Source organism: Meles meles, chromosome 8 (genome assembly GCF_922984935.1).
Source record: "Meles meles chromosome 8, mMelMel3.1 paternal haplotype, whole genome shotgun sequence".
Taxonomy (NCBI): Eukaryota; Metazoa; Chordata; class Mammalia; order Carnivora; family Mustelidae; genus Meles; species Meles meles.
Genome location: NC_060073.1, coordinates 69,779,574 through 69,795,874, shown reverse-complemented (window position 1 = coordinate 69,795,874; position 16,301 = coordinate 69,779,574). Strand labels below are relative to the sequence as shown.

Below are 16,301 nucleotides of genomic sequence, written 5' to 3'. Positions count from 1 at the left end.
TAGCTGAGAAAATAGAACAAGAAAAATGCTGACAGTAAACAATATAGAATGCAGTAGTGGTATTCATCATGTCTTTCATTGAAAGATAGTGGATGCTGTGTAAGAGAGATGATTTTATACTCTATTACCAACATGGTTAAAGACTTAAAAAGAATAATAACAACGACATTTAAATATTTTATTGAAAAAAAAGGTAGCACAAAATGAAGCATCATCTGCTGCTCTCGATTTGTGTCGCTGTTGATACTATTACTAATTGTTAATAAAGGTGTTTTTAGTATTTATCCAAACACTTTTGAGGTGCCTACACTGTTCTGTTTCAGGCACTAAGTGAGGCACTTTAAATAAGTTGCCTAATTGAATCCTCATAACAGTTCTGTGAAGTAGTTGTTATAGTCCCGTTTTTACTGAGGAGGAAAGTGAAGGTCAGCTGTGTTCAGTCACTTGCCAAACCTTGTCTAGCTTTGTCATAGTAACTAAGTGATAAAACCAGATTTCAACGTTGGCCTGTGACAACAAAATCTGTGTTTGTTCTTCTATGTTACACTGCTTCTTTAGAAGGAATGGATGTATTTGGTATTGGCTGATGTCAGACATAATGGAGTGGACTCCTATGTGTATCTCATTGTGACTTTAAAATTTCCATATTTTGGTTTGAACAGTAGGCTGTCAGCTCTTAAGATAACAGTCAGTTACTTAAAAAAGTCCTCAGATCTGCATGAAAATAGTAGCGAGATAGTGTATATACTTCTTAATGTGGAGCCATTGTTTAAACTGTAAATGTCATTCTTTTACAAGCTCTTTAAAATGACAGTCAAATTTGGCCTTTTGGACATGGCCAGTAACTGAAGGATCATTCTCTGGATTTAGGCTGGTGGCCCTACCCTCTTTGCAAAAGAGCCTTTCTTATTAGATTCATGCTGTTTGCTAACCCAACAGGTTACCTGCCCCAAATAAAAGGTGAAACACTTAAATGGAAAATGTAAAGATTCTTCTGTTTAATTTTTTTAAATTGTGTTTCTTATTCTCAGTAGGATTCTTCAAAACTATACTTTTCCACTCAACCTTATAAAGTGATGGTTGAGCAAATAAATCTAAGTATGGATTATTTAAGGAAACTGTGCCAAACTAGGTTATGTGAAATCAGGAAAACATGAAGGGACCTAAAGGACTGTAAAAGGCTTAAACACAATGCTTTGGGTATCCAGGTTTGTTTTTGTTCTTCAGAAGAGGAAATACTTTGTCAATTTCTTGTTTTTTTTCTTTGGTAATTTATCTCTACATAGTATTTAAATGGATTTCAGTAGCATGCTGATACTTTAAGCTCATCCTTCCTTGCTTTAACCCTATAAAGCCGAAGTTCAAGTTGAATTGTAGAGTCTTTAAATCCTTATATGAAGCTTTTAATATGTGACTTTTGGTTAAATATATTGTCCTTTTTTATTGGATTCAACCAGAATAGCTGAGTATTTTGGATATCAGTTTGCCATTTTGCTTAGGCTATCAAAATCATCATCATCATTATCATTGGGGAAGGAGGCGGATTTTGTAAAAATTTTGGAGAATAGAACTGAAGCCAAGAGATGGGAATTATAGCTTAGTGTTAGAAACTTTTAACTGCGTATTAAGGTGGGACTTTCTAACAGAACTGTGCAAAGGTCAAATGAGCTATTTGTTTGCTTGTTTTAAAGATTTTATTTATTTATTTGACAGAGAGACAGATCATAAGTATGCAGAGAGGTAGGCAGGGGCGGTGGGAAGCAGGCTTCCTGCTGAGCAGAGAGCCTGATATAGGGCTCTATCCCAGGACCCTGGGATCATCACCTGAGCTGAAGGCAGAGGCTTTAACCCACTGAGCCACCCAGGTGCCCCCAAATGAGCTGTTTTAAAAAAAATTACTAAGCTCTTGGATCCTCAGTCTACTTTTCTGTAAAATGCTAATAATAATACCACTCACTGCACCGTGTTGTGTGATGCTTAAGAGTGAACCCAGGAAATATTTGGCCCAGATTTGACAAATATATGTGCTCAAAAAATATTTGTTGAATGAATAAATGGAAATACACTCTCTGCCTTGTGCTTGATGTCCTAGCCACAGGGAACTATTTGTCTTTGTGTGTTCTTTCACTTCCTCTTTTTCTCCCTTTCTTAAGACTCAGGTGTCTTCCAAGAAACCTTCCCTGAGTCCTCCAGGGAGGTTAGATTTCTCCCAACCCTTTGTAAGTGAATATCACTTACCACTCTGTGTGGAAATTAACCTATTTGTATTTCTTTCTGCCCCATGAGATTGTAAACTTCTCAGTGGCAGAGACTTTGTCTTAATCATATCTGTGCCTTTGATACTCTGGTGACTGGCACATACTAGATGCCCAAGAAATGTGTGTGTTGATAAAAACAAGGAACAAAATACAAAGCTTAGAAAGGCTTCCAAGACATATGAAAGTTTAAAAGCAGGACTATGTGAAGATACTGAGGTTTTTGTTTTGTTTTGTTTTGTTTTGCAGTGGCAAGTCTACTTTTAAAAAGAATCTTTATGCTGCTAGGTGTGAGAAATCCAATGTAAAAATTTTTAAGTTTTAAAAAATTCAAAATTTTCCTGCTTTTCTGAAGAAAACACATCCTCAAAGTAAAGAAACAGCCTTAGGTGTCTCTATTCTGTTTACTTTGTGGTATCAGCTAGAAAAAGTTTCTGGTTGATGACTAAGAAAATGTTCAAGGAACCAGGTGGAAAGTATCTTTATGTCCCTGCCTCTCTCCTTTGGTAATCTCACACAAATCTAGTTGTGACTGCTTTTCTGAATGAAAAGTTCAGTATGAATTTATCTGATCAGAGGTTTGTCAGTTAAATTAAAAGCTTGGGCTTTGGGGCGCCTGGGTGGCTCAGTGGATTAAGCCGCTGCCTTCGGCTCAGGTCATGATCTCAGGGTCCTGGGATCAAGCCCCGCATGGGGCTCTCTGCTCCGCATGGGGCTCTCTGCTCCGCAGGGGGCCCGCTTCCTCCTCTCTCTCTGCCTGCCTCTCTGCCTACTTGTGATCTCTCTCTCTGTCAAATAAATAAATAAAATCTTTAAAAAAAAAAAAAAAAAAGCTTGGGCTTTAAGACAGGGAGACCTAAGAGTTAAGCTAAATAGCCTTAGGCAAATTGCTACTTTAAGTTAGAAATAATGAAATAATGACTACAAGAAACAGGGATACTTTAATGAGTAAATAAGATTATCATGGAAGTAAGCACCATGAGGGCAGAGATTTTGTCTGCTCACTGTTGAACACATTGTACATAGTAAACATTTGTGAAATGAATGGCGACTTAATAAGTAGTAGCCATTAATCGTTTAATTTCAGTAATTTTTTTTTATTCCACAGTTGTTTTTTTAGAAGGATTTATTTTTCCCCCAACCCTAACTGGTAAGGAATTATCTTATCAATGGTCATGCTCAGTTACTTAAATATAAATCCAAAAGGGAGTCCCTGAGGAGTTAGTTTAATATCATTTCTCAGGCAAATTAATTGTTGCCAGTGATTAGAAGCTTGTTGTTGGGAATTCTATCCAGGCATCTAGATGCTCTCATAAAAGCCAGTATTTTTTCTTTCTTTCTTTTCTTTTTTTGGTAAAAGTCCCAGTGGCTGGTTTAGCTTTCATGTGTCTAGGACCAAGAAATTCAAGTCCATGTGCATCTTAGGTCTCTCAGCAACTCCAAACACTGTTGCTAAGCCACTGGGCTGATTCAGATGACCTTTTAAATCAAATGCAGTTTGCTTATTATGTGGCTGTTGGGATGGCTTTTTTGTTTTGCAAATAATGGAGAGTTTCCTATCTGGGTTGGTCCTGTCAAATTGGAATAATGATAAAGGCTATTTGTTCACTTAAGAGAATCTAACTCCTGTGTAGTTTAAGAATTTATCTGGTATTTGAAAACTAAGGCTGCTATTTTGCATGTGAGTTATCCTTTTTGTTTTTAGCAAAATCAAAAATCTACATTTTTGGAGTGATTTATTTTTTCCTCAAGAATGATGTTATTAAGTTTCAATTGAATTAATTTTGTTTCTAAAGAGAAAGTGTGGTGAGAATAGAACAGGGACTTCTTTTTTTAAAGATTTATTTCTTTGAGAGAGAGAGAGAGAAAGGAAGAGAGAGACCGAGTGAGCATATGAGTTGGGGGAGGGGCAGAGGAAGAGAATCTTCTGGCACACTTTCTTCTGAGCATGGTGGTCTCGATCCCACCACCCATGAGATCATGCCCTGAGCAGAAACCAAAAGTCGGACACTAAACCAACTGAGCCACCCAGGCGCCCCTAGAACAGGGAGTTTAAAATTGTATTTCAAACACACACACACCCACACACACACACACACACACTATACCTAAGTGTGTATTTTCTCATTTAGTTTGTCATTTACCTGGAAAAAGTTGATCACATTACTTTTCTGGCCAGAGTTCTATGAGACAAGCTTTCACATCCTTTTTCATGATTCATTTACCTCTCAGAAGTATTAACACTTTTCATACTTACAGACTATGATAATAATAATTATAATAATACCACACATTTTATAGTTTGGACCTTACTGTCATATTATTATATAACATGAACCTCACAGTATCTCTGTGAGGGAGAGGAATTTTCTTCTCTTTAAAAAAATTTGGGGGCTGGGGTGTGCCTGGGTGGCTCATTCGGTTAAGTGTCTGACTCCTAGTTTTGACTCAGGTCATGATCTTGTGGATCAAGGGATTGAGCCCCGTCATGGCCTCCGGGCTGAGGTGGGAATCAACTAAAGATTCTCTCTCTCCCTCTACCCCTCCCTGCTGCTTTCTCTCTCCTCTCTCTCCCTCTCTTTCTCTTTCTAAAATTAAAAAAAAAAAAAAAAATCTTTAAAAAATAAAATAAAATAATTTTTTTTTCTTTGTAATACATATGGGAATCAAGGTTCATAGAAGTTAGATGACTTACCCAAGGTCATGGGCTGGTAAGGGTATAAAACTTAGATCTTCTTAGTTAATTGTTCTTGCCACTACTACACATACGTGAAGGTCAGTCTCCCTATATTTATATTAATCACTTATATTAACTCTGGTTTCCCATGTAAAAAAGTGTGGAGTGAGTTCTTGTTCCTGAACTTGGATACATATATTTATAGATCTCTTTGTAGGGCATTTAGTACAAGGCCACAGATAACTATACACTTACTTTTTTCCTCCATTCATTTAATAAATATTTGGCTCCTACCATGTGCAGGCCTGGTTCTAGGCACTGTGGATATAGTAATAAACAAAACTCCCTCATGGAGTTTTGTTTATTACTATATCTAGTTGGAGAGATAGTAAAAATTGTACCTATAAATATGTTAGAAGGAGCTAAGTGCTAAGGAGGAAAAATAAACCAGGGGAGAGGCCATGAAATGTCTGGAGAAGGGAAAAGGTTTGCAGTTTTATTTTATTTTATTTTATTTCTTGTATTTATTTAAATAATCTCTACAGTGAATGTGGGGCTCGAACCCATGACCCCAAGATCAAGAGTCACATGCTTTTCCAACTAAACCAGCTAGGCTCCCCAAGGTTTGCAGTTTTAGATGAGAGTTACCAAAGAAGACCTCACAAGGGGGAGCTTTTGAAAAATGATCTAGTGGAAGAAGGTAGCCATGGGTTTGGTGGGAATAAGAACACTCTAACCCGAGGAGTAAGCAAGGGTAAAGGACTTGAGAAGTAAATGTCTTATCATATTCTCTTCCAGATACAGTAAGGAGGTCAGTGTGGCTAGAATGGAACTAGTGAGGGAGAGAGTAGCAGACACCACAGAGGGTCCAAATCATGTAGAGACTTGTAGATCCTAGTAAAGATTTTGGCTTTTAGTTTGAGTAAAATGGGAAAACTCAGTGTTTTGAGCAGAGAAGTTACATAATCTAATTCAGGTTTTAACCAGATCAAATTGGCTGCTCTAAGCAGGGAGATACGAGTAAAAGCTGGAAGATCAGTTAAAACACTCTTTAGGCTAGAGATAATGGTGATTTGGGTCAGAGTGGTGGCAGTGGATGTGGTGAGAAGTGTTGAATTCTAGATATATTTTTGAATATATAACTGACAGAAATTCTTGACTTCTTGGGCATGAAAGAAAGAGAAGGTTAAAAAATGACATCAAACTTTTTGGCCTAATCAACTAGAAGGATAGAGTTGCCTTCAGCAAAGATTGGGAAGATAGTGAGAGGGGTGGTTAGCAGTTAGGGACTATTAAGAGCTCTGTTTCGGACCTAGTAAGTCTGAGATGTCTAATTAGATTTCCGTGTGAAAATGTCAAGAAGGCAGTTGAATTTTGCTTTTGAAGTTTAGGGGAAAGGTCCTCACTAAGAATATTATTTGATAGTCATCTTTGTATAGATTGTACTTAAAGATGAGACTTTTAAAAATGATTATGTAGGGGTGCCTGGGTGGCTCAGTGGGTTAAAGCCTCTGCCTTCAACTCAGGTCATGATCCCAGGGGTCCTGGGATCGAGCCCCACATTGGGCTCCCTGCTGAGCAGGGAGCCTGCTTCCTCCTGTCTCTCTCTCTCTCTCTGCCTGCCTCTCTGCTTACTTGTGATCTCTGTCTGTCAAATAAATAAATAAAATCTTTGAAAAAAATGATTATGTAGATTATGGGAACCATTTCATATATCTGATAATGTGACCCTCAAGATTTGTTATTTCAGGCTTTGTTTGTAACAATATCAGCAAAATGGGATGTACATGAGAGAAATGTCAGAATGCATGCACATAAAAATATTCTGTAAGTGAAATCGAATTATATGTAGATAAAGATATACCAAGAGGTGCAGTACCAGGGGAAAGTGATCTAATAGTTCCCAGGTTCTTAAATCCAGGTATTTCAGTCTTTATTTTATTTTGAGGAATCTAAACGTCCATGAGATTAGGAAGCTGAGAAGCAGACCTGGAATTGGAACCCAGGTATGTCTAATCTCAAAGCTCATGTTCTTCTTACTCTGCACCACAGAAGTCAAGAGGATATGTGCTGTTCATTTGCAACCTGTATCTATGAAATGCAGGGAAGTATAAGATTGAGCATTGGACTGGTGTTACAAGGCCTGAGTTTGTATCTCAGATTTGCCATTTCTAGCTGAATGATTTGGGCAAGTCTTTTAATTTCTCTAGATACTAGTTTTCTTTTTCTTTCTTTCTTTCTTTTTTTAAAGATTTTATTTATTTATTTGACAGAAATCACAAATAGGCAGAGAAGCAGGCAGAGAGAGGGGGAAGCAGGCTCCTTGCTGAGCAGAGAGCCCGATGCAGGGCTCAATCCCAGGACCCTGAGATCATGACCTGAGCCAAAGGCAGAGGCTTAACCCACTGAGCCACCCAGGTGCCCCTCGGTACTAGTTTTCTCATCTATGAAAGAGTTGTAATTAAACCCACCTCTCAGAGTTGTTAATAATAGTCAAATGTGAAAGCCTTGGTAAACTCAAAACCACTCTATGCAGGTGTGGAGTTAATAATGCTAGGGAGCAGTTTGATTTACAATAGCATCAAGAATAAAATATTTAGAAATAAGTTTAACAAAAGAAGTATAAGACTTATACACTGAAAACTACAGAACATTTTTGGAAGAAACTAAAGATCTAAATAAGTGGGAAGACATCCCATGTTCTTGTGGAAGAGGTAATATCAGTAAGCTGTTAATATTCCACAAATTGACTTACAAATTCAGTGCAATCTCTATCAAAATTTCAGCTGGCTTTTCCACATAAATTGACAGACTGATGTTAAAATTCATATAAAAATACAGGAGACCTAGAATAGCTAAAGCAATCTTAACAAGGAAGAACAAATTTGAAAAAGAACTCATACTTCCTTGTTTGAAACTTACTATAAAGCTACCAAAGTCAATACATTATTATACTGTCATAAAGAAGGGCATACAGATCTTTCAAAGTAAATAGATAGTCTGGAAATCAGCCCTTGTTATGTGTATGGTTAATTGATTATCAACAAAGGCCAAGACAATTTGTTACGGAAAGAATAGTTGTTTTTTCAAGAAATGATGCTGGGGAAAAAGGATATTCACAACCCAAAGGGAGATGTTGGATCCCTATCTCATAAGCGTACAAAAAATTAACTCAAAAATGGATCAAATGATTTTAAAAACTGTCAGTCATCTGAATAAATATTTTTTTTCGAAGAAGATTTACACCTGGCCATTCAGCAAATGAAAAAATGCTCAATATCATCAGTCATTTGGAAACTCAAATAAAAACCACAGTGAGATTCCATTTCACACCCACATAGGATGGCTATGATCAAAAAGATTATTAGTATTGGCAAGAATATAGAGAAGTTGAAACCCTTTTATTAATGGAGGGTAGTTGGAAGAAAGGCAGGCAGGGGAAAGGGGGGGGTGCCCATTCTAAGAGGAAACTACCTGTGGTTCAGGGTGCTCAGGTGGTAGCATGGTTGAGCAATCTAAGGCATTAGATTAAGGCTCCAGTCTCTTTGGGGATGTGGGTTTAAATGCCGCCACTGCCAAAATATTTTAGGGACACCTGGGTGGCTCAGTGGGTTAAGCCTCTGCCTTCGGCTCAGGTCATGATCTCAGGGTCCTGGGACTGAGCCCTGCATCGGGCTTTCTGCTCTGCCCCACACTGGGCTCCCTACTCAGTGGGGAGCCTGCTTCTCCCTCTCCTTTTGTCTCCTCCCCCACCCAGACTCTGTCGTTTTTTCAAATTAAAAAAAAAAAGAGGAAACTATCCTTAAAAGGAAAAAGACCCTATCCTGTTATTCTAAGCTTTACTGAGTGCCCCAGCTTTAAGTCTTCCTACTGGGAGGACTTATCACGTGTATGTGGCAGAAAGGAAGTAAATGGCCTTTGGAGTCCTAAGCCAGGCCCCAGGGCCAGCTCAACAGCCTATGGGATATTTAAGCAAAGAGCTTGATCTGGTGGCCTCTGGCTGGCCAGCATAGCTTAGGGCATTGTCAGCTGCAGCCCTCTTGATCCCCAAGGCTTGAACCACTCTGGAAGGAGCACTCCACCCTTCCCCACGTGAACAACTACCCAAAAACCTGATTGGGTCACAGGTGCATGGCTCAGTGGGTTAAAGCCTCTGCCTTCGGCTCAGGTCATGATCCCAGGGTCCTGGGATCGAGCCCCACATCGGGCTCTCTGCTCCGCGGGGAGCCTGCTTCCTCCTCTCTCTCTGCCTGCCTCTCTGCCTAGTTGTGATTTCTCTCTGTCAAATAAATAAAATACTAAAAAAAAAAAAAAATGCCTGGACTTAGAAACTCTGAGGGCAGCCCTCCCAGGTGCCTTCCCTCTTTGGGAGCTTTGTACTATCCATAAATTTTACTTTGCTGCCCACCACTGTTTATCTGGTCTACCTCTTCATTCTTTGAAGTGATATGACCAAGAACCACAGGCACTAGAGGAAAAGAAATCCTGAAACAATATGTTGCTAGTGGGAGTGTAAAACAGTGTAGCTACTTTGGAAAAAGTTTGACAGTGCATTAAAAGGTTAAGTCACCATGTATCCCAGAAATTCCATTCCAGGAGAAATGAAAGCCTGCACCCATGCAAAATGTTCATAAAAGCAATGTTGTTGCTAATAGCCATAAGGCGGAAACAATACAGATGTGCATCTGATGATTGAATAAGTAAAATGTGATGTATCCATACAATAGAATATCATTTGGCAATAAAAAGCAATAATATACATATACATGCTATAACATAGATGAAACTTGAAAACATTACGCCAAAGTGAAAAAAGTCAATCACAAAAGACTATATATTGAATAATTCCACTTATATGAAGTGTAAAGGCAAATTTAGGGGTAGAAAGTTGGTTAGTGGTTGTCTGGGACTGAGAATGAGGGAGAATGGGGTTGGAGAATAGAGATTGACTGCCATGAATATGGGTTTTGTTTTGAGGTGGTGAAATAGTCTAAAATTTATTGTGGTGATGGTTGTAAATGCTGAACATATTAAAAACCATTGAATTGTACATTTTACATGGGTGATTTCTATGATAGGGGAATTATATCTTAACAAAGCTGTTAACAATATTGTTAAGAAGGCTATCAGTGGAGAATTGGGTTTTTACTCGGCCAAACTGAATAGCCAGTTAATGACTGATCCTGTTTACATCACTCTGAAATGTTGTGTGAACCAGCCAAAACTAATAAAATACCATTTATTTAACTTAAAAGCTAATATAAAAATGAAGATCTTTGAGTAATGCTCAAAGTTTCTGATTCTAGATCCAGGGGAATTTTTTTTTTTTTTTTAGTTCTACCATCCTATTTCCCAAAGTAGTATTAAGAGGAAAATATTATTTAAAAAGAAAAAGGGGGTGCCTGGGTGGCTCAGTCAGTTAAGCCTCTGCCTCTCCCTGGGATCGAGCCCCACATTGGGTTCCCTACTTAGTGTGGAGCCTGCTTCTCCCTCTTTCTCTGCTCCTCTCTCTCCTGCACCCTCTCTCTTCTGCTCTCTCTCAAATAAATAAATAAAATCTTAAAAAAAAAAAAGAAAGAAAGCAGTTTTTCTTTTTTAAAGCTGAAACAAGTAGCATTTTTAAAATATGGGAGTTTGTTTTGTTTTTTTTAATCACTCTGGTAGTTAGGTCCTAGAAAAGAAGGAAACCAGTATTAATTGAAGGATTCATCTGTGCCTTACACTTGTGCTTATTCAGTACATTCATATCTACCATGTGGTTTAACCTTTATAACAACCTTAAGAGGTCAGCCTTATTACCTCTATTTTACAGATGAAGAAATTGAGTCTGGTAGCTTGTATGTCATCTAGTTTTGAGTGATGAATCTGGGATTGAAATTCAGCCTTCTGAATTCCAAGTCCTAGTGTAATCTGGGATGCTTCATGGAGCACCACCTTCAGCTTTCTCTGATTCTGTTTCTTGCACCTGTTTGTAGAAATATTATAAAACTTGAGCATGAAGCAGCTTTTTATATGACAGATTAGATCCTCAGATCAAATCCCCCAGGTTATGAACTTATAATTTTAGATGTTGTGTATATAATAGGTTTCTCCTATCTTACCTCGGTATAGTTATGAAAAACTAACAATCTTATTTTTTCTTCTTTCCCTCACTTAGCAATGGTGAACTAGACCCCTGGTCAGGAGGTGGAGTAACCAAGGATATCACAGACACCTTGGTTGCAATCACCATCCCAGATGGGGCCCATCATCTAGATCTCCGAGCCAGAAATGCCTTTGATCCCACGACCGTGCTATTAGCCCGCTCCTTGGAAGTTAGACACATGAAGCAGTGGATCAGAAATTTCTATGCCAGTCTGAGAAAGAAGCACTGAACTGTTTTGATCATTTTCACTTCTTTTATGTTAATTCTACCCATGTTCCCATTCACTTTGGTTTTTTACATGTAATTACTTTTCCTTGTTTGTCTTTAGATTTGGTGGGGCGAAGGTTGAGATAGAAAAGAGGGTGATGGTGGTGACAGCAGCCTTCCCACATCCCGGGTCCTCGCCATCTTCACACCACCTCCAGGAAGAATCTCTTTGTGACAGCTTTCCTACAACATCAGTGGCCCTCATACTTGGAGCAGAGTTCCTGACTGCCTTTCACAAGAGGGAGAGTCGCTTCCTTTATTTCTCTGCAAGCAGGGTTTTCTCTTGGTTTTGAGGTTTAAGTCTTCTTTGGTCCATTTGTCACTCCCCAGCCCTCCCCCCCAAAAAAAGAAAAGCAGAAAATAGATAAAAATGATGTAATTGCAGCTGGTAGGAAGGATGTCCGATGCCAATCCAGGAAATGGAAGCCATTTCTTTTGTACTTGATTTAATGACTTTGAACTGTGCTGTAAATAAAGAATAAGGCTGGACCTTATACCTGTGTGTTGCTTCCGAAGCTCATTCCAGCTGTTGGGAATGCTGTGTACACTGGGCTTGGCTGCTTTTGGAAAGTCCTTTAATTTTCTCTCTTCTATTTGGCGGCTTTTTTCCATTCTGGGATATTTGCCACTGTGGTACTGCCAGTAAGAAATCTGGCCTTTTTCTGCTCCATTTCTCTCTGTTCCTAAGGTCAGTTTTGTGGTAATTTGGTTACATTTTGCCAGTTTAGAGAATGACTGTGTTTTGTTTTACTTTTACATTCGAGCAAGCTTTTATATGCTGCAGTCACTGATGATACTTCAGTGAGAAGTCTTTAAAAATTGGTGAATCAGCTGTTTAGAAGATAGGATGTAGTTATATTTAGCTTTTTTTTTTTTAATTTTATCTCCTGGTGGTTATTAATTGCTGTCATTAAAGTGAGAAGTGTCAGGGTGCTAAGAGGCAGGTGCACGAGAACTTTTCTGTATGGCTTCCAAAAGACAAGCTAATTCATGCAGGCAGCATATTTGACATTAATAAATGGCCAAGCCGTTCCTATTTCCAAGGGGTTGGCTTCTTTCAAGCAGTTCTTACACTGAGACCTTTCTTCAGAAGAGCTTTTCTGGGATAACAAATAGGGTTGGATCAAAACCTTTCAGGGACACAGAGAGAGACTAACAGTTTCTACTCTGTTGAAAGATTTCTTCCCTCTTGTTTCTTTTTATTTTCTCAGTAATTTTTTTTTCTTCACCCTGCCTTGGGAACATTTTCTGCTTTTCAAAAACTATACCTTAAGCTCATTCATTTCTAAAGCACTTATTTTTTTTAAAGTGCAGATATAGAGTGCATTCTTGGGTGGGAAACTGAAATATTTCCCTGACTTCCTGGCATCTGGGAGATACAGAAAAATATCTTTGTCTGGTTTTGGAAGCCTTCAGTTCTCATTGTAATGAGTTGTCCATCAAAGCATTTGGTCACTATTTTCGTTTCAGGATCAGAGCAGTCTGCTGGAATGAGAATTTAAGGGTCAAAACTACTAGTTTTTATTCTCTATCAACTAAGAAGTTATATAATGCAGGGTTTAAATGCTTAATAGAGGAGATGCTTTACTATTTATTTTAGGTACTGTTGATTTTGTGATATTTTCCTTGAAATCTTGTGCTTATTTAAAATCTTTAAAATATTTTGCCATTTGATTTAGTATTAGTTGTTTGGATGAATTACATTTTTGTGAAGAGACATATTGTCAAAAATTGCTGTATTTTTATGCAAGTATAATTTAGTCTTATGTAATGTTTTTCAATGCATGTTTCATTACAGACAGCAGCTTTAAGTTAGCCTAATTATAATAATCTAGAATTTAATTTTAAATTGGAAAAGAACTGGACCATGAAATGAGCCTTATTTAAAGCATTTTTCTCATTAATAGATGATGCCTTTGAAAGACAACAAAAGAGAGACCTAAAGAATTGGGGTTATTTCTCTTTTTGTTACTTTAACTACCTGGAGTCAATAGATAGAAGGAAGGAAATAGGAATTTTTCTTAAGGGATCTGTAGGATCAAGAGATTACCCAGAAGAATCAATGTCTAGTCTAGTATATTAGAAGGTGAGGGCACCGCAGCTGTCATCCAGTCCAAACCTATCATTTGTAGATGATGGCATTGTGGCCCAGAGAGACAGGACTTATCACACTCATTTCTGGTAGAACCAGGCCTTGAATCCAGGCGTTGTTTTGTTGTTTTTAATTTTTTTTATTTTTTTTAAAGATTTTATTTATTTATTTGACACAGAGAGATCACAAGTAGGCAGAGAGGCAGGCAGAGAGAGAGAGAGAGGAGGAAGCAGGGTCCCCGCGGAGCAGAGAGCCTGATGGGGCTCGATCCCAGGACCCTGAGATCATGACCTGAGCCGAAGGCAGCGGCTTAACCACTGAGCCACCCAGGCGCCCCTGTTTTGTTGTTTTTTAAATTGATGTAGTGAAATATCTATTTGGATAAGCAACAAAATCTCACCAAATAAGCTTATGCAGAAGAGGAAATTTACTGAAACTATGCAGGAATAGCTCCAGGATTTGAATAAAACTAGGAATTGTGAGGGAGAGAGTCCAGAAAGTCATGAAAGGTCAAGACTACTAATATCTGTCTCATCTCACATTCAACAGAGGTCATGAGCCTGTGGGTGAGATTTGTTCCTCAGATTTTTATAATTTGGCCAGCAATGTAAAAATGTGTATGAGCATCAGAGTTACATAAAGGGCTTGTTAAAACACTGCTAAGCCTCATCCCAGAGTTTGTAATATGTTGTGGGGCTGGACCCTGGAAGTTGCTTTTCTCACAAGTTCCTAGGTGATACTGGGGGATCTTATTTTAAGAACCACCAGTTGAAAGAATTCTGAATTTGAATATCTCAAGACAGGAAATGCCCTGTCAATTCACCTCATTCCTGTTATCCTGCCTGGTTCCATCTGAATGTGGAATCTTTGCCTAAAGTGTCTCTTCCCGTGGTTGCTTCATTCTTTCTCTGCAGACCAGCTTTTTCTTTGCTGGTGCAGGCCCATGATGACTTCCCAACATGGTGTCCTTGGGCCCCTGTGGCTGCATCACCTTACAAGCCCACAACTCTCAGATGTTGAGGGAGGGATGAGGTTATAAAACCATGAGATACACTGTTGGAGAGGAAGCAGTTCAGGCATCTATATCTCACAGTGTTTTCCAGTCATAAGTAGCCAACAAAATGCCAATACTTAAGTAGTAGAAAGATCCACAGTTTAGCTAGTTTGGAAAATGATGGGTTAAGAGAAGTTAAATATACTCATTGTTTTTTGTTTTTAGTCTATAAATATGCATTGTGACTCTCCAAAATGATAATGGAGAATGCAGCTTTTCCTGTTCTAACAGAGCACCTACAAGGAATAAGGCGTTCTGGGACTCGGAGAAAACAGTGGTGAAAAAGCAAACATATCTGTTCTAATAAGGTTTATGTTCTAGTGGTAGAAAGACATGAATGTCAAATTATACAATGAGTTGGTATAAGTGCCCTGAAGAGTAGGGGTTATTAGTAGGAAATCAGAGCTAGTCTACAGGAAGAAGAGAATGCTGTTTAGAGACGTGATGTTTTAGCTGTGATCGAAGCGTGAATGGAAGCTACATAGGAAGGAGTGGAGGAAGTGGCATGTGCGAAAGCCTGGAGTGTAGCATATTCCAGGAACTGAAAGAAGGCCACTGTCATAGGATAGCAAACACAGGGAAAATGCCATAAGATGAATCTTCATATTTGGGCAGGGAGAAAGCTTATTCAAGTAGACCATGATTAGGAGTCACAAGGAATGAGAAATCAGTGATGGTCCTAGGAGGGGAGTGACATAAACACATTTTCATTTAAAAAGGTCATGTTGGAATATGCATTGAAGGGGGCAAGCCTGTGATGTAGAGACCACATCATTTTTGCATTTTTGCATTTGCCCAGGTTAGAGAAGAGGGTAGCTTTGACTAGGGTCGTAGTGGTGGCAATGAGAAGTAGATGAATTTGGGAGAGATTTAGTAAGGAATATCAATAGGATTTGATGATGTGTTCTCATCTAAGGATGATTTTTGAGTTACGCATTTGGATAGATGTGGTGCTCTACACTGGCAAAAAGCACCAGAGGGTAGAGGGTGAACAGGTTTGGCAGGAAGACTATGGGTTCAGTTCAGTTTTATCAGGCTGAGTTTTATGCAATTTGAAATAACCACATAGAGCTACCTGTCGAGGAGGACTGTTGGATGTAAAGATCTGGAATCCAGTCTGGGCTAGAAAGCCTTGGTGAACAGATGGTAATCAAAGCATGAGATGTTAGTTCAAGGAACTAGTGTTAGGAAATGTCAGGAGCCACTGCTGTGTTGTACCTATCATGATACATTAATGAAGCCCTACACATCTAATTCTCCTACAGCCTTAGTACATATGGCTCCACTTAGCCAGCCAGCATGGTTGCTGGGGTATAACCATGGTTTAAATTGGGATCTACCTCTGCACTCATTTCCTGTTCTTATTTGCCAGCTGTTAACTTGCCTTATGCCCTGCCAGTCACTCCAAATTTCCTCTGAAATTCCTTTCCTAGCATTACCCCCGAGTATGTTTTCACTGACAAACTAGTATGCAAAGGCTCAGGTCAACTCAATTATTTCTACTGTGAAGTCTTTCTCAGTTTTCCTAAAGGGAATAAATGGATTCCTTATTTATGTTCTCAAAGCACCAGGTTCATACCTCATATGTCAGTGACAGTGTACACTCCACCAAGGTAAGGATTGCCTGTTTTATTAATCTCTGCATTTCTAGTACCATAAAGGGTGCCCGACTACCTCTAATCTAGTACACATATCCCACATTGTGATATTTTGCTAAATGTTCTCACCCTCTTTTTTAAGAAGACCAAGTTCTTTGAGAGCAGGAACTATGTCTTACTCTTTCTAGTAATCAGTATCTAGGATGGGGTCTG

The 16,301-nt window shown here is 38.7% G+C and overlaps 1 protein-coding gene across 4 annotated transcripts in view; it reads left to right on the top strand.

The window, feature by feature from the left end:
* The window catches only part of LOC123949647 (prolylcarboxypeptidase), a 73,904-nt gene extending 62,066 nt beyond the window's left edge, over positions 1 to 11,838 (top strand). For all 4 annotated transcript variants that reach the window (XM_046017205.1, XM_046017207.1, XM_046017206.1 and 1 more), the window contains exon 10: positions 11,090 to 11,838. In XM_046017205.1, coding sequence (XP_045873161.1) covers positions 11,090 to 11,306 — 217 coding nt within the window. In that variant the 3' untranslated portion in view covers positions 11,307 to 11,838. The remainder of the gene's footprint in view (positions 1 to 11,089) is intronic.
* Positions 11,839 to 16,301: the final 4,463 nt, after the last annotated feature.